This window comes from Thermobia domestica, chromosome 6 (assembly GCF_964235325.1).
Source record: "Thermobia domestica chromosome 6, izTheDome1.hap1.1, whole genome shotgun sequence".
Taxonomy (NCBI): Eukaryota; Metazoa; Arthropoda; class Insecta; order Zygentoma; family Lepismatidae; genus Thermobia; species Thermobia domestica.
In genome coordinates this window covers 160,805,963-160,828,039 of record NC_137459.1, presented here as the reverse complement: position 1 = coordinate 160,828,039, position 22,077 = coordinate 160,805,963, and the positions used below count along the sequence as shown (strand labels likewise).

At 34.9% G+C, this 22,077-nt stretch overlaps 1 protein-coding gene across 4 annotated transcripts in view; it reads right to left on the bottom strand.

The window, feature by feature from the left end:
- The window catches only part of Slob (Slowpoke binding protein), an 823,759-nt gene that overhangs the window by 25,603 nt on the left and 776,079 nt on the right, over nt 1-22,077 (bottom strand). Inside the window, exon 12 of one of the 4 annotated variants that reach the window (XM_081762290.1) lies at nt 3,555-7,375. The exons of the other annotated variants lie outside the window; for them this stretch is intronic. Within the exon in view, the coding sequence (XP_081618416.1) occupies nt 7,310-7,375 (66 nt within the window). The 3' untranslated portion in view covers nt 3,555-7,309. Of the gene's footprint in view, nt 1-3,554; nt 7,376-22,077 lie in introns of those variants that run through there. 4 annotated transcript variants of the gene reach the window in all.

The following is a 22,077-nucleotide window of genomic DNA, read 5'->3' as shown; positions in this document are numbered from 1 at the left end:
GTTATTATGTATGTTGCTGTCACAATATTCCGAAATACACTGGATATATGATCCTAAGAATTATATATATTTTTATGATTCTGCGATGTTCTTTCCATAATATTATAGAAAATAGCAATTATTTTAAAATACACTTTTTTCACGTGCTTATTATTGTTTTCAATAGCTAACATTCATACCTATGCTTTGCAATTATCATTCTAAAACAATGTACAATTCCCATGGGTTCTCATTTCATATTTTGAAATGTTTGGAAAATATTTTATAAAGTTTAAAAACCAGAAGAAAAAAAACATATTCCACGGATATAAATGGACATAAGAACTATGCTCTATTTGTGTGGATTTCAACTTCTCTTGTTAGCAAATAAGGTATATCAGAGATGAGTCTGTATGATATCCAAACTATATATTTTTTGTACTTTAACCAGAAAATAAACCTGGGCCTTCCACAACAAAGAGAAGAACACGAGTACTTAACCGTATATGAGCCAATAAATATGTACAAAGTATTGGGTTGGTGGATCGAAATGCCCAACTGACTTGTATTATTAGCAAATGAAAAAAAACAACATAACAACAATATCAAAACCAGTTATTCAAAGTAATCTCCAGCTGCAGCCACACATTCCACAGATCAACCAAGATTTAATTCCATGACGAAAGAAACCTGGAGTCTGCAATGCGAAATCATACTCAACCGCACGTTCCACCACCTGACCATCAGGAGAGTTTATCCCTGCTAAGAAATCAACGAGACGTCAGGGAAATACGGTATGGAAGGAAGAGTTTCATACTTCAACACATGGAGAGTCTACACCGTCGTTTGAATAACATTTTGGATTACATTGTCGTGCAAAATGAGTACATGATATTTGTTGACTATTGATGGATACTTGCGGACAAGTTTGCAGTTCATTTCATAGAGTTCAACACTGTAACGATTCGTAGTGATGCTTTCGCCTCAATAGAGAAACCACCTCAAAGATAGGCCGCTAGACAGTATCACGTCACACACAGACCACTATAACTATTTTATCAGACCTTGTTTACATATTGTCAAACTAAACACAACAATACACCGAGCAAGGTTATGTGATAAAAATACACGGAAACACAATCAGGTGACAATTTTAATTCACTAACCGTGTCTTCATCAGACTTCCATTTCCAGGCTTCCACACACTTCCAGTGCATTGTTGTGTTTAGTTCGATAATAGACTGCTATACAGTAATAATACCTTGTGTTGGTGGAAAAGTGACTTAGGAGGAAATCGTCTTGGATGCTGAGCACGAGCAAACCGTTCTCCTCACTGTTTACGATTTCATAGCAGGCCCATTATTTATCAGTAGTCAAAATATGATTGAGGAAACCTTCCAGTTATTCCAAAGAAAACTGCACTACTTATTTTCAAATGTTGTGTCGCCAGCACGGAATTTCATAAACAAACGAAGTATACTGTATTCATTTACCACTCCTATTCCAAATACACTGATTTTAATTTTTTGCGGATAGATGTTTAGAATGTTCCACTTTGAAATAGTAAAAGAAAATGACCCGCAATTATGTACTCTCCATTAATTCTCAATTATGCATTTTTACATGACACACTGTCTCCAGATTGACTGAGTATCCCATCTAATTTTCTGAACATACATGAAATTTTTGAGGATCAATGCGTTCCTCGGGGCGTCCCTGCTGGCCTAGTTGCTGGAGAGCGCGCCTTTGGTACGCGAGGTTCTGAATTTGATTACTGATGAATCTTGAAAGCTTTGAACGCATTACCGTGGTTCTGACTCCACTTTAAACCGTATGTCTACTTCCCATAAAACCTCGGCACTGAAATTGACTTCAAACTCCAATCCAACCAACCTGCGTTCACTCAGACAATCCATTGGCGTTAGAAAGGTTGTTTTTTTCACCAGACGTAAAACTGGACATTTCAATCGCATCAACTCAAAAACTAACATCTTTTGCGTACACAATATATTGCTTGGTTTTCAGACCGCGACTTCTGTTTCAAAAGTACTGTATGTCCTTAAAATTTATGCTATAATCATCATCGCATAGACCCAATAATTGTATGCCTAGTAAAATTAGAAGTGCTCAATATACATTAGGAGGAGCGTATCGTATATGTGTACACTTTTTTGTAATATGAATATATTTAAGTTGATAACTTTTACGTCAAGAGGAAAAGGCAAGCAGAGTATCTTATTGCCTGAAAGCTTTCCTATTTTTGTCTAGTGACGTGCAAGTGACCTGTCGGCCAGAATACTGAAGGCAATGATACTATTACATTGAACTCGTCTGCAAAATATTCATAAATTAAATTTTGTTTAGTTTGAAGATTTTGTGCTTGAAATAAATACTATGCAATTTAGGTCTTCTTAAGATAGGACACATTTAGAAGTTCAACCTTAATTAATTTCTTTCAAATTCAAATCAATTAATGAAATAGCTTGGAATATTAAGCTATTTTTGTTGTAGTTTACTGGTGTTAGTGGAAGTGGAACAAAAACAACTTCTAACTTCAATTTTGCAACTTCGTGGTTTGAAACAGAAAAATCAGCCGTGTATAGATTTCTTAGAAACATTTATGCTGAGTATTTAGATTAATTAACCTTCACTTTTCATATAATTGTATTACACCACGAGACACTGGAACTCAAAAATTATAGCCCAAAATTTAGTGTCAAATTCCACTTTTATTTCCAGAAAATCTTGTGATAAATAACCCCACTTTCCATTATATTTTATAACGCCTAAATCAGATGGAATAAAATTCTGTCCGCATAGTTACGACTAGAGCATCGAGAGTTTTATCTACCATTAATGTATCTCAAAACTGCAGAATTACATATTAATTTCCAAGAGCCAAATAGTTGAATATAGAATTTAACAAAAATCATCACTAAATACTGATGTCCTAAATTTCTTTGCCCTTGTCTTCAACACGAGACTGAAAAATGTAGTAGTGATTGTGCAACATTTCTTAATGTTCACGTTTTCATTAAAATATACTTACGCAATTCTATTAATTTACTGAAGGGATCATATATAAAATTATTTATTTGACTTGTTCTGAGTATTGACTCTTCTATAAAAGTACATGGATTGTGAGATGCTTCATATTAACTATCTTGCTTTGATAACCTTTCTTTAATAAAATAACGAATATAATTTTGCCCCTTTCTTTCTCCCTGAACTATCTTTAAATATAATTCTTCTTAGTTTCCCAAGTTGTATATAACTACTAACTACAACACGCGGTAGTAAATCGTATCTGTATATGCTAAAACAAGCCCTAAAACTAAATATATGCGTTTTTTCGTATATATAGACAATATTATTTTTATGTGTAGTTTTCACAATATTTAAAAGCATTATTGCAAAGCTATCATTGAATAAATTAATAAAATAAAACAAATTATAATAGGATAGACGCGGAAAACATTTTTTCTAGTCATAGTTGGGTGTGGTAAGTAATTTAAACCCTTTTGAAAGGATAGAAACTTATATTTCAAATATTACTATCCAAATTTTATTGCGAATTTTTCAGTTCCTACATGTCAATAATGTATAATAAAATAATATTATTCTTGTATCATATATATATCTTCTACTTTGCGCTGCAAAGTAATGCTTTGCTGTTTGATTTTCGCATTGCAATAGTACATATGCTTTCAGTTATAAATAAATATAACTGACTACAAATTAATGTACATTTATAGTGAAAGTTGTTTGAAATTAACATCTTACACTCTTAGAAAAAAATTTGAACATACTAGTTATACGATTAGCAATACTACCCTTGTTAATTTGCAAATTATACGTTTTTCTTTCATGTGTTTGAGCGAAGCAAGTACTAACAAAAGAAAGGTATGCACTCCTACATTGCATTTTGATAAAAATGAACACAGTGGTAGATGTTTTGATGGTAAACAATATGGTGAAGATTAATCGTTGCATGTTCGCCTAGTTTCGACTAGAGCGATTTTAAAAGTATCCATTGGCGAAACACACTCGCTATCAACGAGCACGCACTCGTGCCGGTGTGCCTGTCAAGCAAAATATAGTCAGCATTATGTCTTCAGTGTTAGAATTGTATAACATTGAAGGATTATAGAATACGAATAGAGTATATAAGATAAATGATCGGAAACTTGGTACTGTAACCAAAGAAAATACCTAGTCATTTAAAGTTAAAAGCATGAAAATAAGTGCCTTACTGTTTACATGTAAAATAAAAATAGAAATAGAAATGAAATCTTTAAGTTTTACGTCCCACGTTTATGCCGGTTAAGCTAAAGGAGACGGTGATGATGAGAGATGAGTGAAATGGTGGAATGAAGAAAGTGGTAGGAAACGGGAGAACCCCGAGAAAACTCACGAGCACGGTGTTTGTCCACCACAAATTCCACACGGCGCGAGCTGGGATCGAACCAGGGACCCCAAGCACCGGAGGTGAACGCTCTACCACTGAGCCACCGCGCCCCCCAAAATAGAAATAGAACCAAATTTAATTGAATTATCTGTCTCTTGCTCTAGCTTGTGGTAATGTAAATCTATGATAATTTGGTCAGGATAGAGTGTAATTTTGTAAAACAATCATGACACAATTGCAGCTTTCTCAAACTTATAGAATTCACAAACGAAATTTCCAACACGGAATATTGTCTCAAGAATATTGAGGAAGTTTGGAACATTTTTTCTGTGACTTATTCATATTTCAACTAAGCGTACAGGTATACTAACATATCTTGAGAAGCTTGCGATCAAAACTGGTGGCAGACTACACAATGTTGTTTTAATATAAATATTCTGCCACGGAATTTGCTTCAGGCTTGTTTTTGATTTGCTCGTGTTTAAGGACCACAAATACACGAATACAAGTTCATGTTACCTCTTAAAGCTGACATGCAGTGATTATGTTGTGTAACATTATTTTAAGTGACACTATCTTCATCGGTATCGTGTTTTGCTTAACAACTACTTAAAATGTGAGGCAGTATTTGTGTCTTTCTGTCAACTTTAGAAATCTAATAAAAACTGGATCGTATTCTTGTGAGATTTGTAGAATGAAAACGTTACACAAATTAAAAATGGTTTACTTTTAGAAGTTCGGATTCATATATAAACTCTCTCTTTTATTTTTAAGGAAGAGAAGAGATGTCATGGTTCTTAGATTTTTGATAATGCTTGCAATGCTATTAGAGGATATTTGTCTGTTTGCAGATATTTTTGCTCAGATTTTTAGATGATAATCATAACTGATAAACTTTGGCGGCGCGAATGTTTAAATTTAAGCCTGCTATATTGTTTACTTGTCACTAAGATGCTGATTTATGTGATAGACGATTCTCAATACCCAACGGTTTTTATACAAGCGTTTTCGTATGCTTGAACACTTTTGTTGTAGATGTGATTACAGGTTTATTAGTTCGTGCCCTTTTTATGTTTAACGTCATTTATATTTAATGCCATTCTTTAAATTATATTTTTAGATAAATAACAACATGGGAAGGATTTTGTTGGAGATGATATTTCATGCTCACTGTTGAAGTACCTGTGTCAATATTATCTCCGGAGATCAATAATTCTTCAGTCTTCTTATATACTCTTTCAGATCTAGTTTTCACATGCAGCGAGTCACATATCACACAAAAAGCGCGCAATTTTTGTGTTTATTATGAGTGAAAACGACATAATCAGAAATAGCAAATGTTTTCTCTTATATTTTTCCTTCATTGGCTTCACAACAGCGTGCATTAACTAGGTTTTGTACTGTTTTTAAAACATATTTCTGACTGGTGAACATCATAACGACAATGAGTCTTAACATACAATAGAATACATACCATAAACTTTTGCCAATTTCCTTCAACGTTGCGATACATTGAAATCAAATATTATGCTTTGCAATTTTACTAAAACCTAGTATGAGCACTACCGATCGATGTAATATTAATTACGAGGACTTATAATTCCAATAGTTGATTTGGAATTAGGAGTGTAAACGTAAGATTAGATGTTTCAGATCTATTGCATTAGCATTAGCGTATTACTAGGGACTGTGCATGACAATGACTGTTACTCGATCGCTATATGCATAATAGTCATATGGGACTCTTAAAAACATAATAACGAGAACACAATAAATAACCATCACCATACTGCTTAACATCGAAAAACTGTAGCATTGGTTTTTATTTGAATTCCGCAGTGAGGGTACATACCTTTACCTTATAAGAACATTATTTTAAGCCATTACAGTTAGGCAGGAGAAATAAAATAATGTCAAAACGTTCAGCAAAGCATTTGAGATCGGAGTTACTAATATGCTAATGCCTCCTGTAGCATTTATTCTTTGAAAATATTATTATGTGAAAATTATTTTTCTACTTAAAATTTAGCTGAGACTTACATCTCAATCAATATTTTAACGATTTGTCTTTCAAGTAATAATAAAAGAAGCAAAAACATAACCTTAGAAATAAATGTATATAATGATAGTACTAATTTCGAAATATTACTTCCCGATATTGATTAGAAATGAAAAGAAACGAAAATGTAGGAACAACCCAATGACTTCTATAAGTTCTGAGATCACTATATCACGTTGAACTGCACGATTTCACAAACTTTAACATCTAAATGCTCACTGGAAATAACCTATAGCATTTCCTTGACAATTCACTGATTTTTGTTTCGTTTTCTCTGGCACAGAGAGTTTTAGATGATGTACAGAACGTATGTGTTCACCACATCTTGCTGAAAATAGAGTATACTTTCAAATGCACTGAAAATCACCAGCCAGCTGGTGTAATGTTATTATTAAGATATTTCTCTTCTTGTCTTTTATCCTGAAGTATGTGATGATTTGAACACTAACAATAATACAAAATTATTTTCAATTCCAATATGCAACGATGTTCTCAATAAGGCTGTATTTTACTGTTTCTTTCTTTTGTTATACGCACAAAAGTTACAACAAAGAATTTCCACAATATCCATAAAAGCTCTACAAACATTTGAGTGTGGAATTCTTTAACATGCACGGACTTAAGATAAAAGAGATACACTGTTACAGATAATTATGATGAATAGAATCTCTGAAGTTCTTAATTTCGTTGCTGAACATTTCTGCTCGTTGGAGGAGTCGATGGTTTATTTAAGTAGTACTCTTTTTTGTTTCACAGAAAATCACAAGCCACTAAGAAGGCACCTCAGTCGAAACATGTAGCCACAAGCCTATCCAGACTTTATTTGCTTCAAAGAAAGTTATGATGAATGAAGAGAGACCAAGTTAAAGTAGCACTTCTTTAGGTGAATGCGAATCTATAACAGGTGCTTGTAGTATATAGTTGAACGCCTGAAAAAAGATGGACGGTTAAAATTTAATGTCGATTCACAATTAGAAGCATGAATACAGTTAATGTTTGTGATGACTTAAGTATTATTAGAAGATCATGAGGAGAAGTGCACCTAACATGATTGAAGCGACTAGAGATCGATATAAAATATCAAAGAAGATAACAATGAATATAGTGAAATATTTAAGTTTATTCAAATTATACTTAATTGAGGACAATTGTTTTAAATTTCCGCCGCAGCAGCTGAAATGGTCCTGTCATTGCATGGGTTAAATTCAAATAAACTATTTGTGATCTTAGGAATACATCAAGTTCTCGCTTTCAGTTGAAAAAGTTAACACCAAATTCAAGAAGTTTTTATATTGATGATTTGAAGAAAGAAAATGATTAATTTTATATGCATTAGTTCGAACATAGCAAATGTTGTTTTGGAAATCTGCTAGTTAGATATTTACTAGAACTATCACATAACTTTACTCTAGATTAATATCTGCACCCACCAATGTTAGTAACTGTTGACCATTAGAAATACAATAACACTGTGATAAAATTTGTTGGTGACCACTAAAGATTGTCACAAAGAAGAAATTAAACACATTATAGTTATATATTTGAATTTAACGATTCGTGAATAATTTTGTGTTTTCAATGAATCTGTGCTGCTGCTTATTTGCATGTTGAGTTTTCATTTAAAGTATTCATTTACTACTTTGAAATTGAACAATCTAAACACGTTATTGATTGGCTGATATGTATTTACGTCATGTGTCATCATTGAACCTACATGGGACGAGACCTACAACTTCAAACTGAGATCCCAACTTCTGGAAATCAAATCCGGGACATCGTATATCAAAAGCGCACGCACTAACTGCTAAGCTACAAATGATTGCTAGAAGAAGCCTCATGGCACGAGGTATATCTTAATAGCATGCCATAAATTCAACTTGCATAAATTTGTTACTATATTCGCAGATAAGATATGATAAGGATAATTGAAGTTCACAACTGGAATCGAAATCTTGTCGAAACGTTCTAAATTCAACGTACTTAATAAGTATTTTGTCTGCTGATTTAAATGTATTTTCTTTAAAAAAAAATGTCTTTCGCTGAACATATTGCAATTTTCTTCTATCACCTAAACCTATTAGAATTGATTTTCTTTCTTTCGGAAATATTGAACAATTACTGTAGATTTGCAAAACATCACATTTAAAATATGGCTGATGCAATTACAATAAGATTTTGGGTAAATTTGAATTGTAACAATATTCCAATACAACAAGACATCATGACGAGGAAATAGGCATAACATTTTCAATAGAATTTGGCTGATCAAATTTAAATTTCATACATTTCCAAAACATACAACATTATCCAAAAGTAGGATAATAATGAAATCGAAATTATTTTGGAATATCTTAGAATGCAAACTGCAAAAGAATTTGCACTAAAAATTGATATTTTGTTTTAAACTATATCAAAGATCTGGGTGTATAAGGGGCCGTCCACACATTACTTAGCGCTACTTTTGATCAATGTTTACCCCTTCCTCCCCCTTGTCACACTGTAACGCAAGGCCGAACCTCCCCTTTGTTACGTAATACTTTTTGATTTTTCTTTTGTCGCTAATTTTGCTTATTTTGGGATTTACTTGGAATAGTAGAACTTTTTATTAAAAAATGCTTGTATTTTGAATATATTTGTAATGATTTTCGACAACAAATCAAAGTATTAAAAATGGTAGCATCTTAGTAATATTTTAACCCCAAAAGGTTGTTTAATTAACCAGTCTTAAATCTTCGAAATTACGTAATGTCGTTTTCCCAAGGAGATCGCACCCATCCTTTTAGGACACCGACGAGTGGCAAGGAGGAAATACCGATGGGAAAATACAAGTAAAAAAGGATTTAAAGAACTGACATTGACCTTTTTTTCGGGTCCAGGGTGCTTCGTGCAATTTGAAGTTCGCCAGTGTCAACGATGCAAAGAAGTTCCCTTCCTCGTCGACCACAGATTCAAAGTCACTGAACACCTGAAGAAGCGGGGACATCTCGTTTATGAACACGTTTACTCTGGACTTTGGTTTTCAATTTTGGAATAGAGTGTGAAATGATTCAAATCAAAAGTTTTAATTAATATTCTTAGAAATAGCAATACGAGTGGAAAGGCGAGGGCATTTTCAAGCGGTGGTTACGATCACTAACTCCAGAAAAGCGTGTGCCGTAAATGAAAATCTGCGATAGCCACAGAAAGGAGTTTTATTATATTGTAATATACACAGGGTGTCACTAGTCATACTGGTGTCTAGTAGCATCTTTGAATACCTTCTGCATGATTCAACTTATATAGGTTATATGTTCGCAATTCGCCAAAACAATAGTAATATTTATTTGTTTATAAAAAAGGAAAAGAACTAAATAAAATTATTTGTTTAAAAGACTGCATATAAGCCTGAGAACAATAGCAATACACGCGTACGTAACGAAGAATTAAACCACCTCCTCCTTCCTGGTCACATTTCGTAACGCAAGACCGAACCCCCTCCCCAATTGCCGCGTTACATAATATGTGGATGACCCCTAAGGTATTAAGTATTAACTGATCCAAACAATGACCGTCACATTCAAGTGCAGACAATTTTTCACATTTCAATGTAACAGGAAAGAATGATTAATTAAACGATTAAAATTGCCCCGTACAATACAATAACTAAATACGGTAAAACGAATATTACTGCAATATATTCGAAATATGAATGACGTTCTGTAAATATGACATATAACCATTATGAAAATGATGGAGTCTAGAAGAATATTAGCCTTTTATAAAAGAAAACATTTCTGTGGTAATTAATATTGAGGGATTTTTTTTAGCAACTTGTCCGTAGCTAGCTGTTTGTTAATGTTTATCGCAGCAAACCAATTGAATCTATTTTATATATTCAAAAATAGCATATTTAGCAATAGTTATAAGAAACAAAACATTTTCCTGATAGATGACACATCTAGGTTGCAAAGTGCAAAAACCAAACTGAAATTGCACAAATTATAAAACTTTCCCAGAAATACAGAATTTTGTATATCAAGACTCACGACATGATATGAGAATAAGTAATGGTGGCTCTTCCAATATTGATCTTGAAGAAAACATTCACTTTAAAATACTACTTTTTTAAGTTTTGGAAAGAGTTACATCTCTTTGAGCACCCTTACATCTAGGTCGTTACTGTAGAATGATCAGTTTCGGGTCTGAGACAATACACACCCAAATAAGGATGGTAACCGCTCAGCTCAATGGGTGCTAAATATTCTTGGATTACATGTTACTACTAGCGTTATCAGCAATATCTCCTTGTACAAGGTAAAATTATAACCTGATTTGAATTTAAAAAAGTGTATGCCAAATATCTTAGAATGATAGATACACACACCTTGCATCCAATTTGAAAGTAAATGAAATATAAATATTAACTTCATTATTTGTGAACATTTTCTCTATATATGAGTATAGACTTAGAAACTCAGAGTGTTTTATCACACCTTAATGTACATCATTAGGTACAAATAATAATATACAACCTGTATTCAATCTTCATCTATATGTTTTACTGTATTGTAGGTAGCACACTGTCAATAATGAAACTATTGTATTAGCGTAGCTGAAGAAGATAACATTCTGGTATTTAGTGCATTTGACTCTTGACAAAATCAAGTGGAAACTGAATAGAGAAACGTTTAGAGATTATGAGATAAAGGGGATGGAATGAGAGCATGTATTAAGTTCAGGAAATTAACTCACCGTCTGCAGAAAATACTTACCATCTGCATTTAATGGCAACCTTATTGAAATATAATTTATGTGCAAGTTAAGGCACAGCGTACAATAACATTACCAGGAAATCGGTTCTGCAGAGAAGAATGGAACTACGATCCTGTCCATCATTACAACTTACCAGATACACAATATGACAAAATCACGTTTGTACTCTCACACATGAGAATCCCTCAAACTCCTCATTATTTCCAATAAACCTCCATGATCCGTGATATATTGCCATCTTCTACAAGGACATTCAATCATGCAATGTTTCATTTTATCCCATTGTAGTCAAAACGCATTTCACAAAGTCTTTCCAGTATGGTTAGTAATCAGTTCTGAAGTTTGTACGTTTCTACGCCCGATATATTTTGAACAGAAACATGCAATGTGGACGAAATATACACAACTCAATCATAGCATATTTAATATACTTGATGGGACAACATTGGAGACCCGTATAAATTTCATCAATAACACCACGGATAACTTAAACTTAACATGCTTTGTGACTAGAAAGCACCCTTGGTACACCCAGATGTTTGCCTCGTTTCAGAACGGATACTAGGTCGAAATATCAACGGTTGCTCAAAGCTGGTATTCATATCGAAAAAAAAGTATCTGAGTCACAGACCTTACAGATGACATTTTGCTTTGTAATAACGTAGCTGTTAATGTTGTGTGTTCATTTCCTCACGGAAACAAAGTACTTGCGTGCATGCACAAAGTAAAAATATTTAATTATTAAATCGCTTGTGGTATAAATTCTGTTCTGAAATCTGAAACCCCCTCCCTTGACCATAAAGGATTTTGGTTTGTCTCCAGATCAACGTATTCAATACAAAAAGCTGATAACTATCATCAATCTTAGTAGCAGCGAAATTTACTCTTTTAACGAATGATTGTAGAAACCAATTTCTATACAGAAGTAGAATGCAAACATCTAATTTTGTATGTTTTGTTTAACTAAGAAGTGCAATATAGTTGATTCCTTCCCAACCTTACCAACTTCAAGAATTTTGCCTAATGAAATTCCATAAGTTACGTTTCTTCATTTGCGTTTTCTAGTTATAACAAAAACTCCAGTTTAATTGATCATCATGATTTATTTACATGTCAGCGTTGATTTCTTGCTTACATCAAATCATCGCCTTTGTGTTTTGCTGGTATCACGGAAGAAACTATGAACTAGAAAGGTTTACGCCAACAAGCGAGAACGACGGATGAAAACACCAAATTATTTCTGTGTTGGAAAAGCAACCTCTAGACGTCGCATGCCTAACCAAGTACCACCTAAAAGCTGAGAACGAAAATTTCAAGACGTCATCAACTCGGAAGAGAATTACACACTAGTCTTGAAAAATAACAACCGTGCACCTAAGATGTCAAAGAACTGGGTTTCTTACGTTATGATCGCCACACTACAGAAGGAAGACTGATCAAAAATATAAGGAGACTATCAAATATGGCAATGCTACTTTGCGGAGAAGGAAAATTCCAAGCCACCAGGGATATTAAACAATTTGGAAGAGATTAATGGATGTTGAGAACTGAAAGTTAATACTATAGGATTTTAGAAGACCACAAAGTCAATATTTGTGGTCATTTGCAGATAAGAACGTATAGAGTCAACAACAGCAGACTTCTACTTTAAGGAATAACTTTCTAGTTTCTGATACAATATCGATGATGTTGGGTTTTATCTACAATTTTAACCTTCTGCGTTCGAACTCTTGACATTATCAGTATAAATATTACGTCCAGTTATTCATAACACTATCTTTGTTTGGATTCGTGGCAATCCAATCACTAGTGTAACAATACACTAATGGAAAAATTTTAATAATACTTTTTACGTACAGTCTGATTCGCACTAAATTTCCACAACGGAATGTGTGTCTATAGAGTGCTGAGCTGAGCTTAGTTTGAAGATCTCAGTACACTGGACACTGTAGTCAGAAGAGTTATACTGCTGATAGAGGAACAAGTTTTATGTGAGGCATGAATTCTAACTTGAGTTAATTAGTTTCTGAGTCAGAAGATATTTATTTGAATACATTTCAAATATGTTCCATTAATATTATGTTATCGTACAAAGAAATGACATTTCTGCTAGTATATGCTTACAGAGTTAGGCAAAAAGTGGTCCCAACTGGAATTGCACCCTTCTACAAAGGTGAGGGACAAAATTTTAATATGCAAAACTGACGCCATGAACGCTAAGTACACCTGATATATGTTCGGTAAGGCACATCAAGAACCGGACCAAATGCTAAAGGTCGGTGTAGGCACAAACTGTAGTGGAAGTATGTCACGGATGGGATCATCAACACTGCACTGCACTATCAGTGGAACAACGGAGTAAATACCAACGGGTATACCATAATTTGTGGAGGTTAAAGTATCAGCAAGAAATACAATGGAAAATTCATTCGTCAGTTAATTTATTGAAGAGAAACTCGAGTATGGTTACTTTCAACAGACAGGCCACGAGCCTATATCGGTAGGATAACATTGTGCCACATTTGCGGATTCTTAGACGTACAGAGATTTGAATCGTTCAATCCGCAAATAATTGAACTCCACTTTTGGTCATTTTGAAAATATTTTACCTTTAAGATCTCTCTCTGAAGTTCCTTTCAGAGTTTAAAAAATCATGTCTAGACATTATAAATAATTCTTATGACGTAAAAAAAGATTAACTTTCCCATGTACTTAAGCGTTCTGTACAAACTTCGCGTATCTTTTTCTGACAATTTTGGTAATTGCACTTTATTTCATTGTGCTCTGAACATCTCATTTTGTTAGCAGAAGCCAGATCCAAAAGGGCACCGTATTACCTCCAGACGGGAAACTTTTGCAATGCTTTTTATTCTGGATATTCCTTGGTCACAAATAACGTTATTCCAAAAAAATCACATTATTGAGAAGCTGCAGCAAGACATTCGGCGACTATTAGTGTATACACCATCTGATATCTGCGATGAATCTTCAGTATCTGTATGACCAGTGCTCAGACGTATCTAGAGAGGAACAACAGTCATTGTTTGCATCCCGTATGAGACGTTTCAGTAAAAAAAAAAGACTTTGTCTCCAACTGTGCTCCAAGATTCTATCTTTGCCATGTCTACTCTTATTTGCACCACTCCATATATGTGATATTGCTCTCTGATTACAAATGAAACACAGTACTAAGAGAAGAAAACTGAGTGGGTAAGATTCTTCTTTGTCTAACAAAAGGATGAGTTGACATCAGAGGTAACTGAAGGTCCAAGTTCAAGTACTTCCGTAAGGTCAAGAAACTATAATTAAGTTTAAAAATGATTTAAAAGCAGCAAAACAGGGTCAGTTAAAGATAAGCAACTTTATGGCACACTGCTGGTAGATAAAGAGACGACAATTGCAGAGACAACAGATTTTTTCAAGCTTTATGTTAGATTCTTAAAATCAGTCAGGCGTACGAGCACTAAACAGCTCTCTCTCGCAGCACGAAACCGGATATTTTGAAACTAAATGTTTTCATTCGTAGAAGTTTCAGATCTTCCATTACCTACTGAAGAACAATCTTTAAAGCAAGATTCAAATATATATAGCTCGTGTTCGAAATTTATATACATACGAGTATGTATTCTTGGCGGGAGTGATTTTCAGTGACCTGACGAAATGCTGCTACTAAGGAAGTGAACAAAGAGTTACCTATACTGTTGTATTGGTGAGTGAGTCCTTACTGGTCCACAGGTTTACTGACAACGATTTGCTAGGATATACAAAATTGATAGTTTGATTTGGCTTACTACTGTTTAAATTGGTAGGTATATTACAAGGTGTATCTGTGAATTTTCGCATAAAAATAAGTAAAGAGTACAAATATACTGAATTGAAATTAAAGTGTGTTGAATGAGATAGACACGTGGAAAATATATAAAAGCGTACAAATTATTCGAAACCAATACATTAATGCTTTTATTACATAAAATATATTTTTCATCAGACTAAGTTTATGAATAAAAGGCTTTTGTTACTTCTTATTTACTTAGGAAGAATGTTCATACTTTTTACTTAATAAAATCTTATATTTTGAGTGCAATTGACAAATGACAACATATTATAATTTGAAACTCTAATGGTTCTACGGATTAATATTTTACCAAATATGAAGTTAAAATAATCAATCAAACAAAAAAATGCAATAATTCAGGAGGTAAATACGTGCAATTTAGAAAAAAAGCAATAGGTGAAAGTACACGAATCAAATTCTTAAATAAATAAGTTTAAAAAGTCAGACACATCTAAAATAAAACTTTTTATTGAAACTTGGAGAGAAGATAGAAAGTCACACTCTATACTAAAGTTGAACACGTGGAACTCAGCATGTTATAAAAGGTAAGACAAAAGAAAATTCGTAACTGCAAGGGTGATAAGTCCAAGATTTTTGGTTTGCTACAGTCCATTTGAAAGATTGGACATTTTTGTAAATTTTGTGTATGGAGATTTGGCATTTTAATAATGTATTTTCCTTACATCTTAAAATGTACATAGACCAACTAAATCATTATGGCCACCTACGTAATATATCACATGTCAAAGAAAGATTTACAATACTATATTTATTATTCAGTGTTCCAATCTAAGGGTGCTACAATCTCACAAACGTCAATGTTCTGGAGGTCTCTACAGCAATAATAACGCAAGTAAGACGAATGATACAATTTATATCCAAAGTGTTTTAGTGTTTTAGTTAGATATGATAAAAAGTTCTATCCTTTCGTGATAGGTGAAAAATGTTGTGACCGAATAGATGGCGATTCAGGAACTGGAATTGATGGTCAGGTTATTGGGAGAAGATTACAGCAGCAACATGCAGTGAGGTGTACTAGTGGTTTGTAAATGAAGAGAGTGTTGTTTCAATCAAATAGAAATCAATAACGAACGCATTATACACTGTTTACTGTTTGCGTTCGATACGACAGTAGTGCTACCTTGGCCTGGCAAAATGTTAGGCAAGTGTATGATGTGGATGCAATTGACTGGTCACTGGTTTCAAAAATTCAAGAATGGTGACAGAAGCTGTCAAGTTCAACCATGGTCCATCAATGGTTTTCGAAGAGGATATAGACCAAACCATAAGTCAGTCCGAATCTAACTGTAGAACTAGTGGAAACGTTCTAAGTACAGAGAATAGCAGCGGAAAGAGCGCTTTTGACGCTGGGTTTCACAAAGTTAGATCATCGGCTTCACATAATTTGAGTGCAACTAAACGAGAGGAACGAGTCATGACATGAGTTTCCTTATTTTCTCGGTATAAAAATGACCCCTTGTTGAAACGGATCATCACAGGAGATGAGAATTGTGTTATGTACCAGACCGTTAAGCGCCGTAGGACTATGTGTCGCGTTTTTGAACTTCTGTCAACAAGAACTTCATCACAAGAATGCTGTTTAAGAATGTGGAGGGATGTCCAAAGCTTATTTCATTGGGAGGTCCTGACGCATAATCAAACCATTAATGCGACTCTCTATTGTCAACTGCTAGACAGACTTCAGACATCGTTGCGGTCGAAGCGGTTAGACCTTGTTATTCACCAAATTGTTATCTTCCAACATGATATCGCTAAGGCACATACTGCTGCGATAACACATTAGAAATTGATGGACTTTGCTTATGAAGTTTACCCCTTTCCCTGCAGACTTCCACCATTTCCACGCTTTGCAAACTTCCTTCACTGGGAAGACCTTTAATGATGCGAAGGCTTGGAAAATTTCTTACGTGATTTTTTTTTTTATCTTCAGACCTGCGGAGTTTTATCGGCGTGGGGTTAACCTTCTACCGGAAGGATAATAAGAGGTCATTGATCATTCCGATGACTTTATACGGTCCTAGGCGAATTACGTTTTGTTTTATTTGCACTTCCATATGCACACCAAACACGAGTAGAAGTTTTGCACCATACCTAATATGATCACGATATTATGTATTTCAAATGAATGGGAGCAAAGTTATGAAGAACTTGAAATTGGACTTTTCTTTTCGAAAGGCTTTATTACGAAAAAGAAAAATACACACCAATCAAGTACATAGTTTTTACAAGACATGTGAAGCAAAATGTAGTTTACACCAATGTGATTTCTCAAGCCAGTTTTGAAGATACAGAAAACATGAGTGTGCTTTGGATGGCCATTAAATCATTTCTTACTTGCGTTATTGCTGTTGAGTCCTTCAGAATTAGCTTGTGAAAAAGTGTGATATTGTAGAATCCTTAGCGTGTAACATGGAATAATACGTTTTGTATTGTAAGTTTGTTTTTAGTATATGAGCTTGAAATTTGTAATCATTTGACGTAATGCCATTTAAAAGTATAACATTTTTTTGGTTGGCAATCCTGCTAACCTTCTGGAATTGCAAAATATGACAAACAATTTCTTCTGTCGATATTTGCATTCTACAAACTTTCAGCGTTTTTCAATATATTAAAGTTACAAGTTTGGATTAAGATAAATGGTCTATTGTGTAGATGCGTTCGTTACTAATTTCGTGTACATTAAATTCGCCTTAGAAGCGCATCACATGCTTCTGATGACAGAGTAAATAATATAAAACTACCATACGGTAATGCTTGGATCCTCTCTTAAGGACAATAAAATAAAACATTTTTCTCCTGCTCCCGCTTTACAAACATCTCCAAGACCGTCAAACATTATTTATCTTCAAGAAATTACTTTGATATCTTATCGTACAGAAGGCTTAGGGTTCTAACGGCTGCTGGTTCTTGTCTGGCATAGGTAAAAGTATAGTTGTAAAAATGCATAGCTTCTCCTGTCGATATTTGCATTCTACAAACTTTCAGCGTTTTTCAATATATTAAAGTTACAAGTTTGGATTAAGATAAATGGTCTATTGTGTAGATGCGTTCGTTACTAATTTCGTGTACATTAAATTCGCCTTAGAAGCGCATCACATGCTTCTGATGACAGAGTAAATAATATAAAACTACCATACGGTAATGCTTGGATCCTCTCTTAAGGACAATAAAATAAAACATTTTTCTCCTGCTCCCGCTTTACAAACATCTCCAAGACCGTCAAACATTATTTATCTTCAAGAAATTACTTTGATATCTTATCGTACAGAAGGCTTAGGGTTCTAACGGCTGCTGGTTCTTGTCTGGCATCTGGCGCTGGCTTTCGAGCTAACATTAAAACCAAATGAATAACCTCTTTAAAAGGTTCACAGAGATAGAGGCGTAACTAGTATTCCTGATTAACATATTACTATCTTCATAGTTTTCAAAACATTTTGAAGCAAGATTACAGCAAACCAAAATATGAACTTATCACCTGTTACTCACAAAGTAGGAAAACATGTGAGTTCAGTGCCAAAGCCATCCTCCTTAAAGCGAAAACCGTCAGACATTGTGAAATTAATATTAGAGGACACTCCCAAACAAAAACTTGAAGTTCTGGAAATGAATATGCAGTTGTGACTGATTTGAATTCAAAGAGCATCGAAGAACATTAACATATATTTTCAGACTTCAGAATGACAAAACGTAGATTAATTTAAATATTCAAAACGTTTCCGAATTAAAATGACATGAAAATTGTCAGTTTAACGTCTCACAATTATGCCCTTTAGGCTAAAGGAGACGATGATTAATGCAAGTGAAGAATGGTGGAATAATTGGTGGAATGAGAATGTGGGAGAGGAAAGTTAGTATCTCGAGAAAACTCACGGACATTCTGTTGTCCACCTCAAACTTAATTGGCCTCGGATCGAACCAGGGACCTCACACGCCAGAGTAAGCGCTCTACCATTGAGCCATCCTGCCCTCCGTTTCCGAACTGACGTCTTGCCAGAAAGGAAAATGATACATTCTATACAATTTTTTGGCGTGGGAGACTCGGATTCGATTCCCGATGGGAGCTAATTTGGTTCGGATTCCACTTAATCAGAAGATCCCGTCTCATGTAGCCTCGCTACTGAAAGGACGTTAAACTCAAAATCACTCAATTCTACACAAATTTGATTTTTAAAAATCTAATTAATAGAACATACATTTTCGAATGGAAATTCACGTTCGGACAATGATCCGGACTTTTTCCTCGGTACTTGTCTCGAAAAGAAAGTACTTTTACAACTGATGTAATGGAAAAGTATAACAGACCGTAACATCCAAATTGATCAATTTTATGATGACATTAGCTTTATGATAAAGAAATACAAGATATTTGTCTAGATTATTTCCTATCACCGTATCCCTAACTCAAACTTGAAATGTCTATTTCAGTTCACAATGTACGGTTTGTAGCGTTAGAGCTCATTGGTTTTTATTATAAGGGGACCCTTTTTAATTTTAATTCAGCAGTTTGGCAGGTTTAAGCATCATCCAAACTTGAGTATTGGTTATGTCAACGCTATTCTGTATTTAAAAGTATTTTAAATAGTAACATCTGGCATGTTTAACGACAAATACTAATATCTTTTAGATGAATGTTAATAGAGGTGAAAAAATGCTTTCGTTCTTCATGATTATTGTCTCCTATTATGCACGAAAGTTTCCGCGACATGTTGAACATATATATACAGGGTGACTGGTAATTCGATGCATTCCTTTCAAGGAGATATTCTACTAGTACTTTGGAACACTTTCACCCATGTGATCCGGGAGTCGCAAATCAATAGTTTCTGAGTAATTTGCACATATTTGTTTCTTTTTTAAATTTGCAGACTAACGAGAGGTGCGCGAGAAAGTTTCACCCTGACCCACTTCCACAAACCGTAGAGCGATGAAATTTTACATCTGTAATCCTGCATACCTGTGCGGGACATGTAATAATGTACAGCTTTTAACTCTGCATCGTTGCTGTGTTATAAGTCCAAACGTGAAGTAAAGTGTAGTGATTCAAAATCCATTACTACTCCTCAGAAAGCAGCCTGGCAACATTGCAAAAGTACTTGCCCTTAGGAAATGACTTACTGGTTGGGAAAATGTGAAATGAAGATGGTATGCGGTCAAGAGAAAACACGAAGTATGGTGGATTTAATACCCAGGGTTGTGCATCAATCTTGTCAACATTTGAGCAGTGGACGGGTGCGTTGCTTTCCACGAGGCAGACGCCCTTCAGCATGTCACGCTGTTTCTATTTTTCACAAGCTTTTGTTTGTGCTACAGTGCTAAATGTATTATTTTGTTATGACATTTTTACCTTCGTAGAAAATTTATAACATTAGGTTGCCATTGTAGCAATTGGTACGGCAATGGTCGTAGTTTTGTTTCGAGATATTAAAGTGGTGTGTTCGATTGCTATTTCTCTCTAACTAACTAACTAACTAACTAACTAACTCTATGGCCTATGGAACCCGGAGGTTCAGTGCCGCGTTCACAAAAGCTCTCCACTGACTTCTATCCTTAGCTAATTGGATCCAGTTTCTACTTTGTATTTCTATCTCTGCGAGATCCATCTTAATATTATCCTCCCATCTGCGCCTAGGTCTTCCTAATGGTCGTTTCCCGATTGGTCTTCCAGTCAAGACTTTGAAAGCGTTTCTACTTTCTTCCATTCTAGCTACATGACCTGCCCACCTAAGCCTCCTAGACTTGACGACCCTAACAATGTTGGGTAAACCGTATAAACTATGTAGTTCCTCGTTATGAAGCTTTCGCCATTCCCCATTCTCGTTCCTCTTGGGTCCGAATATTCTTCTCAGGATCCTGTTCTCAAATACTTTCAGTCTATGTTCTTCCCTCAGAGTAAGCGACCATGTTTCGCAACCATACAGAACAACAGGCATGATTATCGTTTTATATATTTTAAGCTTCAAATTCCTCGACAGAATTGCTATTTCTCTCTTTATTAATTAATTTATTTACGTATGTATTTATGCAAGAGAATGACTCAAAGAAGGGTTCGGACCTCCAACTCCGGGGCCGCATCGGTCTTTTAGGTGGGTCAAGGATTTCAAAAGGAACTAGTCCTGGGTTTCTAGAAGGTACCATCCCCGCCTTCGCCTGGTGGGGGTGAAGAAAACAAGGGAAAACCTAGTCAAACCAATGGCAGCGTGTCGACGTACCAAAGATAGTCCGTGTTCAACTACGAGTGACGAAACTGATGATTTGGGATCGTTTATTTGGGATCAGCACGGATTACTACTTGCTTTCCAGGCAAAAGGTACCACAATTATCAGGATATACTATGCGTTACTGCTGCGTGCGTTGTGGTATTGTGTGAAATTCCAGAGCTTTGCATGTTAACAAAAGGTGTCCTCCTCCTGGAAAACAACGCAACCGTTGACTGCTCAAATATTGGCGAGACAGATGCACGACCATGAGTATGAAATCTGTCATAGTTCGCGTTTTCTCTTGTCCGCAAATCATCTTCATTCCAACTCTTCCTAACCAGTAAGTCATTTCCGAGGGGCAAGTATTTCTGCGGTTTCCAAGCTGCTTTCTGAGGTGTAGTAATGGATTTTGGACATGCCGTTCGGACCTATAACACAGCAACGATGCAGAGTTACGAGCTGTACAGTACCACATGACCTACACAGGCATGCAGGCGTGTAAAATTCCATCGTTCTACGATATGTGGAAATGGGTCAGGGTGTAACTTTCTCGCGCACCTCTCGTTAGCAGGCAAATTTCAATGAAATCACATATGTGCAAATTACTCTGAAACTATTGATTTGCGACACCCGGTTCATATAGGTGAATGTGTTCCAAGGTACTTGTAGAATATCCACTTGCAGGGAATGCATCGAATTACCAGTAACTCTGCATATATATATATGAGTGGTACAAAATGACACATACAAAATATCCATACGATAATTTACACAAAAATAATGAAAACTCCCAATCCATCGGGGTGTTGTTTAGGACTACGGATCC